The sequence below is a fragment of the Microtus ochrogaster genome, chromosome 19, assembly GCF_000317375.1.
Source record: "Microtus ochrogaster isolate Prairie Vole_2 chromosome 19, MicOch1.0, whole genome shotgun sequence".
NCBI lineage: Eukaryota > Metazoa > Chordata > Mammalia > Rodentia > Cricetidae > Microtus > Microtus ochrogaster.
Window position 1 is genome coordinate 8,818,536 of NC_022021.1, and position 17,150 is coordinate 8,835,685.

The following is a 17,150-nucleotide window of genomic DNA, read 5'->3' on the forward strand; positions in this document are numbered from 1 at the left end:
CTCCCGAGTGCTGGGATTAAAGGCGTGCGCCACCTCTCTCTCTCTCTGTCTCTCTCTCTCTCTCTCTCTCTCTCTCTCTCTCTCTCTCTCTCTCTCTCTCTCTCTCTCTCACTCTCTCTCTCTCTCTTCTTTTCTTTCTTTTTGGTTTTATTCGAGACAGGATTTCTTGGTGGCTTTGGAGCCTGTCCTGGAACTCAGTCTTGTAGACCAGGCTGGCCTCGAACTCACAGAGTTAGCCTGCCTCTATCTCCTGGGTGCTGGGATTAAAGGCGTGAGCCACCACTGTCCAGCCACACTAGAAATTTCTACAAGTTCCTGGTGTCATTTCTTTTTAAAAATAAAATAAAATAAATTTCATATTTGGTCAACTGCCAGAGTCTGCTGCTTGCAGCAGTGAAAGTCCCTGCACAGTGTTCTACTTCCTAGTGTGAAGACTACTGCATCATCTTAATTGGTTTCTGTTTTACTCTTCCTACTTCCTTGAGCAACTCTTTTTCTAAATTACAGTATTACCCATACCACTGAAAAGAAATAATGACCCAGATCACCTGTCAAATAGGTCTAAACTCCTGAATACGTCCCTTTTAACAAGCCAGTCCCAGCCTATGCTTTCTGCCTTCATTTCCAACTTCTCCTTGTTATATTTCTAGCCTACTGGATTTTCCCAAATGAAAGAAACTACACTTCATAATCATGCTAACTTATCCTATGGAAACTCTTTAAAGAAAAGGAACGAATCAATAAGAAAGGTCTGCTAATTCTAGACAGAATGACATACTTGATAGATGAAGTCACCCAGACAACCTGCTACTCTCATTGTTGATTTGCTTTCACTTTAAGGAAAAATCATTTAACTCAGGTTTGTGAGCTGTGGGGAACCATTCTAACCACACAAGCCATTAGGTAAGAGGGAAGCTGGCTGTGTAATATTTGGGCCATGCACGGCAGTAGTAGTGTTACTAGTCAGAGTCAAAAGTCATGGAGATGAAAAATACACACGGCAAAGTAAGGCTCGGTGATTCATCATGAGGAGGTCTCGCCATCTTTCACCTTATTCATGAGTTTTAGAAAATCTAATATTCCACTCTGGGCACAGAGATGTATCAGCTTGGGTCTCTACTGTCATAGCATTATGACCTATGCAGCATGCTGTCTCTGTGAGACAGGGTCTCTACGTAGTCTAGGTTGTCCTTGGACTTGAGAGCCTCCTGCCCCAGCCTTTGGAGTTGAGGGATTACAGGTGTGTACCACAACAGCCATTCTTTTATATGGGCCAACCATTCTCTTAGCCTTATTTTCCTTACCTGAACGGCAATAATATTGATTTCCATGTACACTTTTCACAGGATAAAATGAAATATAAACTAGCAGAGTGCTTGATGAATTAAAACTTGGCACTTGCTACTTACTCAAAAACTGTAGCTGTTAATTCTTTTTTGAGGTTGTTAATAAACTAAACTCCCTGTTTCACTTCTCAACTCTAAAGCATCACTTCTATGTTCTTGTGCTGACTCGCTGTGTAATTACATAGGGTCCATATTTTGTTTTCTAGGCTTTTAGTATTAGATAATAGCCTTTCTAAATGCAGCTGCATTTCCTGTTCAACAGTATGCACTTTGAAGACAGAAATCCTATTTTATTAATCGTTTTATACTAATGGTCAAGTAGGATTTCTGGTATACAGCAGACCTTCAATAAAAGATGAGCTAATTAAACTGAATTGTCATCGAAAGTGAAGGATTATCCAATATAATACATGATTTACAGATATAAAATATTTTCATTTTGTGAATAATATTCCAAACCACAAAGAACTCAGGAAGAAAAGAATAGCAAAAGGCTTTCCATGTGAGCAACAAAGGCAGATGGGATGAGCTCATATCGAATCTTGGAATCTTAGAACTGGGGCCACTGTTCTATTCCATCCAGGCGAATCTCTCTTCCAATGCAATGTGCCTCACCAAATGGTGTTCAGACTCTGTCTGCTAGGAAACTTTAATATGTCTTTCCTTTATTGAAAGTCTAATTATTAGAAAGTTTTATCCTATAGCAAACTGAATTCTACAATTCAGGATGCATTCAGATATATGGAATGAGTTTACTCTCTCTATGCAAGTTACACCTTCTCAATTAACACTTTCATTCATCCCAACTATCTGATTTTTAAGTGCATGTAGCTTATTTACCCTTCTGGATTCTAGAGGAAATTGAAATAGCTGTGCAATTTAAGAGTCTATTTCCATGAGACCATGGAACTTGCTGTTTGAAGAACACAGGCTAGCTAAGGGACACTCACAGAAACAAAGAGAAAACAACTTCAAATACCATATCAGAAGAAAAATTTTTCCCTGATGAAATATATCATTTTCCTTTTCCACTGAAAGGATATTGATACCAATTTAAAAATCATTTTTGACTGCTGTCCTTAAATGTTTAAAATATATTATAAATATGTCTTGATTTGGAGTAAGTTTGTGTCACCCATAAAATACCCATGGTCATTCTGCTCTGTGCACACTTGATTAACTAACAGTACTCAAGAACCATTATGCTAAGTATAGTTCTTTGTTTCAAACTGAAGTTGTTGCCAGAAATGACTATTTCACTTTATTACACATAGCTTAAAGTCAAAAACCACAGATGTGATATTTATGGAATTAGGGAGACAGGTTGGTGGCACAGACCTTTAATCCAATCTGGAGATTCAAAGGCAGGAGGATTTCTCTGAGTTCAAGGTCAGTATGATCTACAGAACGAGTTCCAAGCCAATCAGGGCTAAACAGTGAGACCTGTCTCAAGCAAAATGAACATGTATGTATATTCTGTCTACGCATAAAGCTACAAACATCATTCCAGAGCCTGTTCATATAATACAGGTACAAAGTGACAGGGAAGTTTACCCTTGGGTGGCAGCTACATGGTAAAATGTCTGGTGTAGGAATTGTTTTTCACTATCTTTTAGGAAATGAAGTTTATATTTTTTGATACACACATTCCACTTGAAAGTGATATGTTGTGACTATCACAATGGGATTCCTGCCATTCCAAATGATTTTACTTCAACTTTCTCTCCTATCCCATTCATGAGCATGGCTCTTGCTTTTGTTTAAGTGGTTGGTATTTACAATTATTTTTTATTAACTTTTTGTATGGTTTAACTTTTGGGGTTATTGTTGGTGTTTCTAGTTTCTGAGGTAAATTTATATGAAGGTATTTATTTCCTTCATGCTAATAGAAATAGATATGAAAGATACTAATAGAAAAAAACTACTTTATGGCTTGCATAGGAAGTGAAGTATTCACACTGACATAATGAATTGTGACTAGAAGTTATCAGAAGAGATTACTAGCCAGAAGTAAGTTTTTATTATCTTTTGTAATTTTTATAATATAAAATATATAGCTATTTATAACATAAAGCATACAAACTACTGTGTTTTTAATTTCAGAATTTTAAACTGAGATCTATGTGTCTAATGTCATCAGCCCATGGTTGGTCAATACTCCAGTGCATATGTTAACACCCAGCAAACAAAGCCCTTTTATCAGGAGGTAGCAGCCCAGTGTCTCCCTCTCAGGCTGACTGTTTACCTGTGGTCCTAAGGGCACCATTCCTCTTGGAGGAGTCATTCTCTGCATTGGTCCACCCATATTTGGATGTCCTAAAGGAAGTATGAAGAGGTTAGCAACAGAACAGCTATCAGCACTAAACTAGAGACCAGTTTCCTCCTTGCTGGGTAGAACGATGCCACATCTGAGCACTGCCACCACCGTATTTTACTATTGTAGCCATCATTTCCAACTCCGGCTATCACTTGTCCCACACTCTCTACTGGTTTCTTAGCGAAAATTTTCTTCCTTCTCTGTGTTTACTTCTCTCACAGTCTTTGCTCCTCTTCCCTTAGGACAGTATTTCCTGGAATGTAGCCTTTGCTATTCATGGTCCCTAAATATTGCCAAGGCTCCTGGGACTGTTCAACTACTGAAGTCACATGTTACTTTGTGCTCTTCCCATCTTTCATCCCTAAGTCCTCTATATGAAAATTTGGAGGAACTGAAAGTGTATAATCACTTAACTTCCCACGTGTTAGAAGTCATGCACAAGATTCTAGACATTTTAATATTCTGTCTCTTATGTCAGCATCTCTAACCTGCTATAGTGTATAATTAAGAACTAGCTGGAAAAATAAGCCATTTAGTCATGTTGCTGTGAAAATACATCCGGGAAAATTCTGGAATATTTATAGCAATGAAGTTCTTCTGGAAGAAATTCCTCCCTGGTTCAACGCATCAGTTTCACCTCCACTTTAATTACCTTGTTGTCGTGTTGGGTCCATTCCACTGGGGAGTAATGGCTGACTTCCTGGGACACCTCCAAGTGCCTAGCAATTCAGTAGAACAAAAACAAAAAGCAATATTGTAAACACTTATGGAAGACATGCGTTAGACATTTCTCCAAGTATATAATGCATTTGAATCTCTCTCAAGATCTTTCAATTTCTCATTCATTTTATCTTTCATCCTTGTGGACAGTTAACAGCATCTTCAAAATGTAGTTAGATATGGACTGAAACACCTTTCTATAAAGATCTTCTTAGTGAACTTTAACTGGAAAATCTTATCAAATTAAATATTCAAATATTTCAAAACAGATATTTAACAACTATGCACCCAGATGTGGCAAGTCCCTTTGTTATTGGGGTATGTAGCAGAGAGCTCTAGTTATTCTTTTCTTTTAAATTCTAGGATTTTTGTTGTTGTTACTGTTGTTTGCAAGTATACCCAATATACACTTACATTGCAAGGATATTTAAAAATTTTTATTTCTTATATTTTTTAAGAATATAATTAATTTCCTCTTTCTCTTTCCTCCCTCCCAACTTTCCTATATACGTCCTTGATCTCTTTCAAATTCATGCCCTCTATTTTCAATAATTGTTACATATATATATATGTATATTTTGTGTACTTATTCCTAAATTAATTATGTATTCCTAAATACGTAAATATAACATGCTCAGCCTATACAGTGTTAGCTCAGTTTGTATAGTGTTACTCTCATGTATGATTTCAGAGCTGACCATCTGGTATTGGATTACCAATTGGTGTGCTCTTCTTCTCCTCTCAAGAAACCTTATAAGGTCACTGCTGACATCTTTGAGATCTGTTTTGGGATCATTTCTTTACAGAATTCTTGGGACAAACCTTATAATTGCATAACTTCATGAACATATGAAGCCTCACCATATACCCCAACCCAGAGTCCTCATCCCCTCCCTTCCTTTCTGCCCCACCATGCCCCTTCTCCTCTGCTGTACTATCCCCTCCCCTCCCCCATCATAAATCATCTACGGGATCTCTTGAGAGCAAGCTGCAGATGGAGTGCCTTGTTATCCTAACATTTTAAGTCAAGAACCTCCCGATACAGCAGTACCACCAGTCACAGAACTAATGTAAGTCCTGTCATTTCTCTTATTTCTTTCTGGTACCAGGACATCGTGGAGCATGTGTTATCTTGAGCTGCCATGACTCTTTCTGCTTTTCTAAGCAGAAACAATTCCCATTTTTTTTCCTACCTACACCAACCCTTCTCTATTAACCCTCAATGGCTGTAAGAAGAATAAGCGGTATATTTTACAGGGTGACTCTGATATTCTTTTCATGATCTGGACTCAGGTCACATTTTCTGAACAGGAGAGAACACCACAGAGAGGCTATGATGTCCTTCTCTGTGCACACATCTGAGGGTTCAAGGTGCCGGCTCACCCACTACTGGTGAACTTGAGCTTTATCATCTGATTGCGATGGGATCTGTCAGGTTTCTACATCATAAGGCTATCACCCAGCCCCACAACTGTTGTTTCTATGATCAGAGCTATTCTGTCGTCAACAACCCATTCCTTACACTCCTTTGTAAGCTACGCCACTAATCCCTTCCACTGAGATGCTTGTCATATGGAGATACTCCATGCCTATCACTGCCTCTATGTTTACTGGCTGACATTTAGTGTAGGAAAGCTTTATTTACTACTCATGGGTCCTATTTTATTCAATGAGTAATAATCCATCAATTATCTATCCCTTTTGTATGTGTGTATGTGTGTGTATGGTGTATGTGCGGTTGTGAGTGTGCAATTGGAGGTTGATAGCAGTCTTCACTTGCTCTCCATCTTAGTTGTTGAGACAAGAACCTTTGCTGAAGGTAGAGTTCTCTAGTAATGTCTGGCTGGCCATGAGTCCCAGAGATCACCTGACTCTCTTTCCCAGCATTAGGATTACAGGTGCGAGCTGCTCTGTCTGAATCTTATGTGGATGTTGGATCTGAGTTCAGCTTTGGAGTATTTTTTTACTTCATGGCTAAGACTCTCTGGGTGCACATATGTTCTTTATTTTGGCCTAGCTCTTGAAGCAGCCCCTTCTTCAAAGGATCTTAATTCTTTTGATAGCACAGCATTTATGCATCATGATCTGGGCAGCTGGTCTTGCTTCTTGGGTGCAATGCCTTTAGACACTTGTGGTAAGCAATAAGCTTGAAAAAAATCTATATAGATATGTGAACAATAAATGCATACTCTGTACATACGTACAACAAATTCACAGCTTATTATTCATTCAATACTATAGTTCAAACCTGGCACGCTAGGATTATTTTTCGCCTCCTATGTAGACTTGTCAGTATTTTATCCAACAGTAGGAAGTATAGCTTTATTATCTTCAATGTATTTCTTATGTAACTAATCAATGTATTTGCCCAATATAACTCCTCTTCCAACCACACTTCAGCATTACAGTGTGGCTCTGAAATAGTCCCAGGGCATCCTGGTATAGATGGAAGATACTAACAGCAACATCAAGAAAAACTATGTAATAGCAAAAAATGCTTATGAGACTAAACAATACACTTTTGAATGAACAGTGAATCATTAAAGAGATTTGTGAGAAAATTAAAAATTCTTATAATCAAATGACAATACATCATTCTTTCATACACAGCGAAGGCAGTCCTAGGAGAAAAGTTTATAGATGTAGAGACTCATATTAGAAAACTAGCGACATTTCAAATAAACAATCTAATGATGTACTCAAAATTCTAGGAAAATAAGAAATCAATCTCAAACCCAGCGGATGGCAAGAAACAATTAAAAAAATACAGGAAGGTTGGATAGGGGAGCAGGGAAGCACATATCTTAATTAAGGGAGCCATCTTAGGGTTGGGAAGAGACATGGACCTAGAGGGGCTTCCAGGTGCCCAAGGTGAGGTCCCCAGTTAGTTCCTGGGGCAGCTGAGGATAGGGAACCTGAAATGATCCTGTCCTATAGCCATACTGATGAATATTTTGCATATCACCGTAGAACCTTCATCTGGCGATGGATGGAGATAGAGACAGAGACCCACACTGGAACACTGGACTGAGCTCCCAAAGTACCAATGAGGAACAGAAGGAGGGAGAAGATGAGCAAGGAAGTCAGGACCATGAGGGGTGCATCCATCCACGGAGACAGTGGGGCTGATCTATTGGGAGCTTACCAAGGCCAGCTGGATTGTGTCTGAAAAAGCAGGGGATAAACCTGGACTCTCTGAATATGGCGGACAATGAGGGTTGCTGAGAAGCCAAGGACAATGGCACTGGGTTTTGATCCTACTTTTTGTTCTAGCTTTGTGGGGGCCTAGCCAGTTTGGATGTTCACCTTCCTGGACCAGGATGGAGGGGGGAGGACTTTGGACTTTCCACAGGGCAGGGAACCCTGACTGCTCTTCAGACTTGAGAGGGAGGGGGAGAGGAGTAGGGGGAGGGTGGGAGGAGTGGGAGGCTGGGAGGAGGCGGGAATTTTTTTCTCAATAAAAAAAATAATAATAATAAAAAATTAATGAAATAGAAACTAAAAGAACACACAAAATCAAAGAGTCAGTTCTTTGAGAAAGTTAATAACACTGACAAACCCTTAGTGACAGAAAGAAAGAGGACAAAGATCTGCATTAAGGTCATTTATAACAGACCTACAACCAATATTATACCACAGTGAAAAATTACTGATATATATTTCCCTGAAAACAGGGATGAGACAAAGATGCCCCCTTTTACTCTCTTATTCAATATAGTGTTCCATGTGTTAGCTATGGGATTAGAAAAGAAAAAGAAAGACACACAAGGAACAAAAATAAGAAAGGAATATGTTAATCTAGTCCTATCTATACATGAAAGACTCTACAGAATCAACTAGAAAGCTTTCAGCTCCAAGAAACATTTTAAATAAAGTTTTAGGACACAAAATGAATTAGTCTTCACATATATGAACAATGAACTCTCAGAAAAAGAAATTAAAAATATCTTACTCATAATTGCTCCCAAAAAGTAGCTAATATAAACCTAAGCAAGGATGTAAAAGACCTCTACACTGAAAACTTCAAAGTATTTTTTAAAAAAACAGAAAGGAATATACTAGATGATGCAAAGAATCGAGTTCCTGATCAGCAAATTTTAGAAATTAATATCATGAAAGTAGCTCGTAGTCCACAGATTGAATCTAATTACCATCAGGATTCTGATGTCATTATTCATAGAATTGTAGTAAAACAATCCAAGAATTCATATGGAACCACAATAGACAAAATATCTGGTTAGTTTTATGTCAACTCAACATGTCATTTGGGAAGAGGAAACTGAGAAAATGCAACCCCCCATCAAGACTGGCCGACAAACAAGCCTGTGGGGATAATTTCTTGATTGATGTTTGATAATGGATGGGTCCAGCTCACTGTGGACAGTTCCACCCCCTACGCTAGATGCTGTTTAGATGGTGCCCCTAGGTGGTGTTCTAAGAAAGCAGGTGGGACAATCATAAGGAGACCAAGCCGGGCAGTAGCACTCCTTCTGGCTTCTGCTTTGGTTTCTGCCTCCAGGTTCCAGGCTTATGCTGTTGCCCTGACTTCTCTAGAGGATGGATTATAAGCAGTGAGGTGAAATAAACCCTTTCCAAGGATCAAAAACACTGTGAGTGTGGAGCCTATAAGTCAGACTCTGAACTTTTTATATTGTTGTATTTTGGTTTTGTCTGACTTACTTTGCCATGGTTCTTCCTTCTTTGATTAAGAAAGCATGTAAGTTTGTATGACCCCCCCCCCAACAGCAATGGAGGCATGCTGCCCTTCTCTCCAGCACAAGCTGTCACTTGTGTTTTTGATATTAGCCATTCTGACAGATGTAAGAGGGAATCTTGGAATTGTTTTGATTTGTGTTTATCAATAAGGAAGATTCTCAGAAAACTGTAAATCAACCTACCACAAGACTTAGTTATACCACACTTGGGCATATACCCAAAAGATGCTCAATCATACCACGAGGACACTTGCTCAGCTATGTTCATAGCAGCATTATTTGTAATAACCAGAACCTGGAAACAAACTAGATGTCCCTAAACTAAGGAATGGGTAAAGAAAATGTGATACAATGGAATATTACTCAGCTGTTAAAAACAAGGACATCATGAAATTTGAAGGCAAATGGACAGAACTAAAAACAAAACCCATCCTGAGTGAGGTTATCTCAGACCTAGAAAAACAAACATGGTATGTACTCACTTATAAGTGGATATCAGCTGTAAAATAAAGAATAACTATGCTACAATCCACAGACCCAGAGAGACTAGGTAACAAGGAGGGATCGGGGAAGAGGATGAAGATCTCTCTGGGAAGGGGAAATAGAAGAGATTTCATGAGTGGATTGAGGCAGTACAGATAGGAACATGAGCGATCAGGTTGGGGTGGGGCGGAGGGGGCAGTACTGAAAGAGATTACTGGACAGGGATGTATTTCAGGATCAGGTAGAAACCTAGCACAAGAGAATCTCCCAAGAATCTACAAGGATGACCCCAGCTACGACTCCTAGCAATAGTGGACATGTAAGCCTGAGCTGGCCATCTCCTGTGACCAGGTTGGTGCCTACTTCAATACTTCAATTGTCATCAGAGAGGCTTCAAACAGAAAGTGGTGGAAACAGATGCAGACACACAGAAAAACATTAGGCAGAGCTCAGGGGATCCTGCAGAAGAGGGGGAACAAGGAGGGTCAAGGACACCACAAGAAAACCCACAGAATCAACTAACCTGGGCTCATAGGTCTCACAGAGACTAAACCAACAACCATGGAGTCTGCATGGGACTGAGCTAGGCACTCTGCACATATGTAGCTTGGTCCTCTTGTGGGTCTCCTAACAGTAGGAACAGGGGCGTCACTGACTCTTTACTGGCTTTTGGGACCCTACTCCTCATATAGTCACCTTGCTCAGTTAATACATGGGGAGGTGCTGAGCCTTACTGTACCTTGATATGCCATGCTTTGCTGATATCCATGAGAGACGCGCCCTTTCCTAAAAAGAAGTGGAGGGGGAGTGGCTGGGGGAGGAACTGGGAGGAGGAGAGGGAAACTGCAGCCAGGATGTAAAATAAATAAATAAGACTTAAAAAATGCACAGTGAGTCAGAATTCAGGAAGCATTTTTTGCCTTACTATGTCTCTCTAAAGTATTTGCAACCATTAGACCTGGAGAATCTTGTCTGGGTTTCTGTATTTTACAATAAATCCTTTGTCCAGAAAAAAACAATAAAAATAAAATAAAATAAAAAAGAAAACTTGTAACTTAGTTTTGAAAATACACCTCCATCAGACTGGCCTATAGGCATGTGTGTGGTGCATATTCTTGATTGATATGCATGGGCCCAGTTTACTGTCTGAGGTTCTGCCCCTGGACTGGGCGTCCTAGGTGCTATCAGAAAGCAGGCAGGGCAAGTTCCGAGGAGGAAGCTATCACACAGCACTCTGTCACAGCTTCTGCTTCCTTCCTGCCTGAGCTCCCCTCACTTCCCAGTGATGGACCATGACCTGGAAATCTAAAATGGAATAAACTTTCCTCAAGTTGTTTTGTATCGTGCTTTTTTTTTTTTTAATCACAGGAAAAGAAACCCTACGATGACCAAGGATAGCCAAAGCAATTCTAAATAGAAAGAACATTCCTGGAGGCAGCTCTGTTGACAACAACAGCCTGACACCAGGATAGAGAAAAGCAAACCAATGTAAGAGAACAGAGGGCCGAGAAATGAAACAACGATGCTAATAGAGACCTAATTTTTGACAAAGGGCGCTAATATTCAGAATTTATAAAGAACTTCAAAACTTAAACCACACATCCCCACCAAAGAAACTTTGGCTAAATGAAATCAACAATTCTCAAAAAAATGAAAACACAAATGGCCACTAAATACTTTTTAAAGAGTTCAAAAATCCCTACTAATCAGGAGAAGCAATTTAAAACTACTTCGAAACACCATCTCACCTTGATCAGAATGGTTATCATCACGAAAACCGACAAAAAAAAATCATGGCGAGGTTCCAAGGAAAGAGGAACCTTTATACATCCATTCTGGTGGAGTGTCTAGAGCTTTCTCAAAAAAGTTAAAGTATAACTACTGTGCAGCTCAGCTATCCACTCCCAGGCACATGCCTAACGAAGTCATATCCTACCACAGAGATGCGTGCTCACCTGTGTTTCCTGTTATTCTATTCACAACAGCAAGGAAACAGAACAATCGCAGATGTCCACGCTCAGACGAAAGGATAAAATGTGATACATACATACATACATACATACATACATGTATTACTCAGTTATAAAGAAAAGTAAGATCATAGAATTTGCTAGAAAATCAATAGACTTGGAAAGTATAATATTACCTGCAGTGACTCAAACTCAAGAAGAAAAAAAGCATGTCCTGTCTCATATGTGAATCCTGGACTGTACTTATGTGCATATACACACATAACATGGTGTAGCTTGTGTGTGTGTGTGTGTGTGTGTGTGTGTGTGTGTGTGTGTGTGTGTAAATATGGGTCAGGCCCACACACACTAGAAAGGAGACAAAAGAGGGTAAAAACAGGTAATAAGGAAGTCAGAGAGTGGGCAAATGCATTCATTGTACATGAAAGAGGTGAAGGGTGTGGTGAGGAGGCGCCAAGGGAGGATTATGGGAGACTAGATGGATAGAGAGTTTACTCAACACACTTTGTTAAAAAAAAGACTTAAGATATCTAATATCTAGTATGCTAATTTGAAAGCAAAAATTAAAAAGATAAAATAGATTTTCAATAGTTTAATCACTGATCAACAACTTCCTGAACATGGTGCCCAGATCTATAAACCTTCACAGGTTCAAATGTCCTTTTCTGAGGTGGATTTTGTATGGACTATTATACTTTTAACCAAATATGTCACAGCACAATCTTAAAAATATACCTAAGATAAAATGACTAGAAAATAAAGGAACATTATGTATGAAACACGTTTTGTATCAGAAATATCAACACAACCATGACTTGATCTGGATCAAGCCCATGTTAGATCTATAGTGTAAGTTTTCCTTGGGTTGGGAAGAGAATGTACCTTTTTCTCCCAAACATATTCCCCTTTTATCTTCCTCTGCCTTACAAGAGGAGAAATCATTAAAAAAAAAACATATATTCCAATATAAACTCAAATTCAAAATCATAAGAAACTAATATTCTTTTAATGTGGTCTTGTTTAACTTCAAATAATCATTTTAAAATACGAATATTCTAATTTCCATAAATATAAGGGGATTCTGTGATCAAAAGTGGCTTTTTGCACTGTCCAAGGAAGCAACTTGATCTGTTTTGCCCTTAATCTTACATTGACCAGGGTGCACTGTGCTTATACTCAAGGTTATATATTGAGACCTTTCATAGTCGCAACAGCACGGCTGGAGTTACCTTCTCAATAGAATGCATTCCTCTTTATGTAGCTGGAAACGTCTCACATTTCACCCAGACAGCACTAAACAAAAGCCAAACTTCATATGCAAAAAGTTCAGCAAAGATTCAAAAAGAAACTTGGGAAAGATGTATGAGGCACCCTTATCCTCAGGAGACAGCGCGCCATGAGGAGGGCGGTGAGGAGGGCGGTGAGGAGGGAGGTCTGCCTGAAATGGAAGTGACTTGGGTGCACGGAGCTATAGCACAATTTCAATTATAAGTCAGTGTCGACATTTTTGCTTTATGAGACAAAAATCTCATTCTGCATCCAGGCTGAACTTGTACTCATGACAATCCTCTTGCCTTTGCCTCTCAGGAGCTGGGATTGCAACTGTCTAAACATCGCTTTCTTTGTTTCAAATGTTAGTTCTTTTTTCTTATCTTAAAAACCATTAAGACTTTTTAGGATTAACTTATCTTTAGTGTCCATTCTATCTGTCTTCTTCCCATTACAGGAATAATGGATTAAATATTTAAAAAGGTTAATCTTATTCAAAGTATAACATTTTCATTCCTCTATTTATACAGTGTTTTCTCTAACTACAAGTCTAAGTTCAATGTGAAGTGCAAATGATTTTCAAATAGCAAAATCATTCATAATCCTGCCACTCAGAAGAAAAGTATATGGTCCTTAATCTCTTTTCACAATGCAAGCACATGTGATGGGAACAAAGCTTGTACAATGACATGGCTGTGATGACGTCGTTACAAGGTTTGTCCTTCTACATTGTTAATGAACTCGTAATAGCACTTGAGTAGATCTTATTTTATAGCATCTTTTAATATTTTTCTTTGTTCTTTCAAGACAGGGTTTCTCTGTAGTTTTGGAACCTGTCCTGGAACTAGCTCTTGTAGACCAGGCTGGCCTCAAACTCACAAAAGTCCGCCTGCCTCTGCCTCCCGAGTGCTGGGATTAAAGGCGTGCGCCACCACCGCCGGGTCAGATACAGTATGTTTTTGGAGAATCAAATTTAACATTGGCATATAAAATGGACAACAGTGTGTGCTACACGTAACCAACTCACATATCTACTTTATAAATAATGAGAATAAAAACAAAATTTTAAAAATCCATACAATAGCTTATTTTGTTTGTTTGTTTTGTTTTTGTTTTTTTGAGACAGGGTTTCTCTGTATCTTTGGAGCCTGTCCTAGAACTAGCTCTTGTTGACCAGACTGGCCTCGAACTCACAGAGTTCCACTTGCCTCTGCCTCTTGAGTGCTAGGATTAAAGGTTTGCGCCACCACCGCCCAGACAAAACTTAATCTTAATGCTATTCAACCATAAAGATTTTATATATGTTTTTTGCTTGCATAGCAGTACTGGATAAAAGGCATGGGCTTTCATATTCAGGCAGTGCATCCGTCAGAGATACAGAGCTGTTTCCCCTACCATCAGCTGCTGGATGTGTAACAATGGTGAGGGCTCCTTCTGAGAGCAAATCAATTCCAGCACAAAACTGTGAGCCATGCATATTTTGTGGACTTAGTTTTTGCTTCATGAATTTTTTTCATAAAAATTGATTCTCCACTCTACTGTATACATTTGTTATCTGACATATATCATTTTAGGCAGTCATGTCTATTTCTGTATTTTTCAGTACAATGGCTCCATTACAATTTCCAAATTCCTAATAATAAACAGTATAATAAAAAAGTATAAGCTATTTTAGAGTTAATACAGAACAATAAAAACATCTCAGAAAACTAAAATATGTAGCCAAATAATTAGTAAATATGAATTATAGAGGCCCTGTTCATTAAAGAGTACTTTCCACATATTCTGAATGACCAGCCAAGGCCACTGAAAAGGGAATGCTCCAACTCGTGTTTCTACTTTGTATAATCTACTGACAACAAAAATTTAATGTATTGTAATCAACTCAAATAAATTATAACTATAAAATCTTAATATATTTGCTCAATTAGATGCCATTACAATTAGTAACAAAAAAGTTATGCCAATTCTGCCTTAATTAACAAATAGTTAAGCTGAACAAGCATCTGTCTGTTTGAACAGGTTGTGCTCTTCAATACATTAAACACATCCTAAACCAATAGTATTTGAACCATTAACGTGATTATTTGAAAAGTAGTATAAATAAAAATTATTCTAAGTTTGGATAATAGATGTTTGAATTAACATAATTAGTGAAATGGACTAATGGCAGAAGGATGGAGAGGAGCCAGTGCAAAAGAGTGTAATGTTTAGAAAGCATCGACACAAACGCTGTCCAACTCCAGAGGAAAGCATCCTTGCAGTGAGTATCTGCTACTGCCGATTTCTGACTCCTTCTTACAAAACAGTCTTTACATGGTGCTTTTTAGGAACTTTCAAACACAAGACTGCACCTTAACCCGTGCACTCCGGGGGTTGAGGCTGAAGGATAGAAATTTTGAGGTCAACCTGGGCTATTTAGTGAAATTCTGTCAAAAACAAAAATTAAAATGATTTGTGTAAATATTGATTGTTTCCATTTGTGCTGTGTTTTGTAAGTTTCTATAGATTATGAGACAACACGGTATCTGTGTGTATGCATTCGTAGTATCTGTGCATATCTATATGCATGTTATCACAAGTGTGAGTTTGTGTGTGAATGCACATATGAGCACATATATGTTGAGGAGACAGGCTCATGCCGGGTGTCCTTCGACTGCTCTGCACTTTATATTATATACGCATATACATATATATACACACACACATATAAAATATTGAGGCATGGTCTTTCACAGGATGCAGAGCTAGCTACTAGTCTGACTAGCCAGGTGGCCTTGAAGATTCCCTTATCTCTACTTCCAAGGTGTCAGAGCCACTAATCAAATCTAGCCTTTAGATCGGTTCTGGGAATTGAACTACAACCTTCATGCTTGGCCCATAGTATCTTATACATGACACCAAAATGGCATCAAATGAATATAATTCTAATAATTACAACATGTTCTCATCATGACTACAGAATAAAGGTACTTTAATAATATATTTATGCTGGAATTTCTAAGGTTCCTAATTCAGATTTTCAGGACTCGCCTAGATCTACGCAAACACAATGCCAGGGATGAAAGCTCTTAAATACTGTGAAGGTGCCAACAGAAGGCAGAAGACTTTATCCTTAAAAAATGAAAATTAGAAAGTTCATCCCCCTGTGTAAGAGTACGCTGATACACACAGGTTCATCTACACAGCAGAATAAGATTCTACACGTTGGCACTCTGGGCATCTGCATACTTCTCTATCGTGTTTCATGGCATGTTCCATGTTCTCTGATCCAAGAAACGGAGTGCATTTCAATCTGCAAGTGAGACGTGAGGACTGCCAAGTCCAAGCCACTGGACAAGCCAGCGCCGGGTTCTCCTGAAGCTTCCTTCCTGTCTGGGGTGAACCTGGGTGCTGCCACTTTCCGCTGTGCATCAGACACAGAGAATGCCAGTAAGCTGGGGCGCTTCAAAGACACTGCATAATTCCTCTCCCCCTCTTCTTCCCTCTCTTCTGCTATTTTGGTGTTTTTGAGACAGGGTCTCTCTACATAGACCTCTTGCCAGGGAATTCACTCTGTAGACCAGGCTGGCCTCAACCTCACAGAAATCTGCCGGCCTCTGCCTCCCTCATATTGGAATTAAAGAAGTGCACCACTAGAACCCAGCTCAGCAAAATGTCATAAGAATTTGGAGATGAGAACCAAAATTCTGTTGCTTCAAGTGATTAATAACTGCAACTTTCTTGTTCCATTTTTGATAGTGAAACATATAGAAATGAAATAAAAATAAAAGAATGGAAAAGAGAACTTAAAATAATTTTATTTTGGGATAAAACTGAACTCTATGAATGAACAAATGACACACTGGTAAGCATTTAATTTCTCCTTTTACCACAGACAAGTATGCATTGCACCCACATCCTAAAGCTAAATTGAAAACTCTTCACAAATAAAAAAGTACTTTATTCTTTTTAGTAAATATGAAATTTATTATGTTGATTAAAACCAACATGAAAATGAAACATTTAGAAACTTAAAACTCTTAAAACACACACACACACACACCGGGAAGATTTACTGTAGAATGTTAGACTTAGCCCTTCAAGATGTAGCTAATTACTTGCTGACATGCCACTATGGCAAGGCACAATGTATATGAATTTTATACCATAGAAAATAACATACCAAAGTACGTTTCTATAACATATCAAAATATGTTATAGAAAATTTCACTGAGAGGATGATCAACATTTAGCAAAATTAGCTCCACAAGTCAATCAATCACTTTCTGGAACTACATAGATAGTAAATACTGCAGGGCTACAAGCCACGCACAGTGTGACTCCTCAA

The 17,150-nt window shown here is 38.6% G+C and overlaps 1 protein-coding gene across 4 annotated transcripts in view; it reads right to left on the reverse strand.

Annotated features, from left to right (window-relative positions):
- Ssbp2 (single stranded DNA binding protein 2) overlaps nt 1-17,150 on the reverse strand; it is a 257,999-nt gene that overhangs the window by 38,959 nt on the left and 201,890 nt on the right. For all 4 annotated transcript variants that reach the window (XM_005356514.2, XM_005356515.3, XM_005356512.3 and 1 more), the window contains 2 exons: nt 4,316-4,382; nt 3,592-3,662 (listed from right to left, as the gene is read on the reverse strand). In XM_005356514.2, the coding sequence (XP_005356571.1) occupies nt 3,592-3,662; nt 4,316-4,382 (138 nt within the window). The remainder of the gene's footprint in view (nt 1-3,591; nt 3,663-4,315; nt 4,383-17,150) is intronic.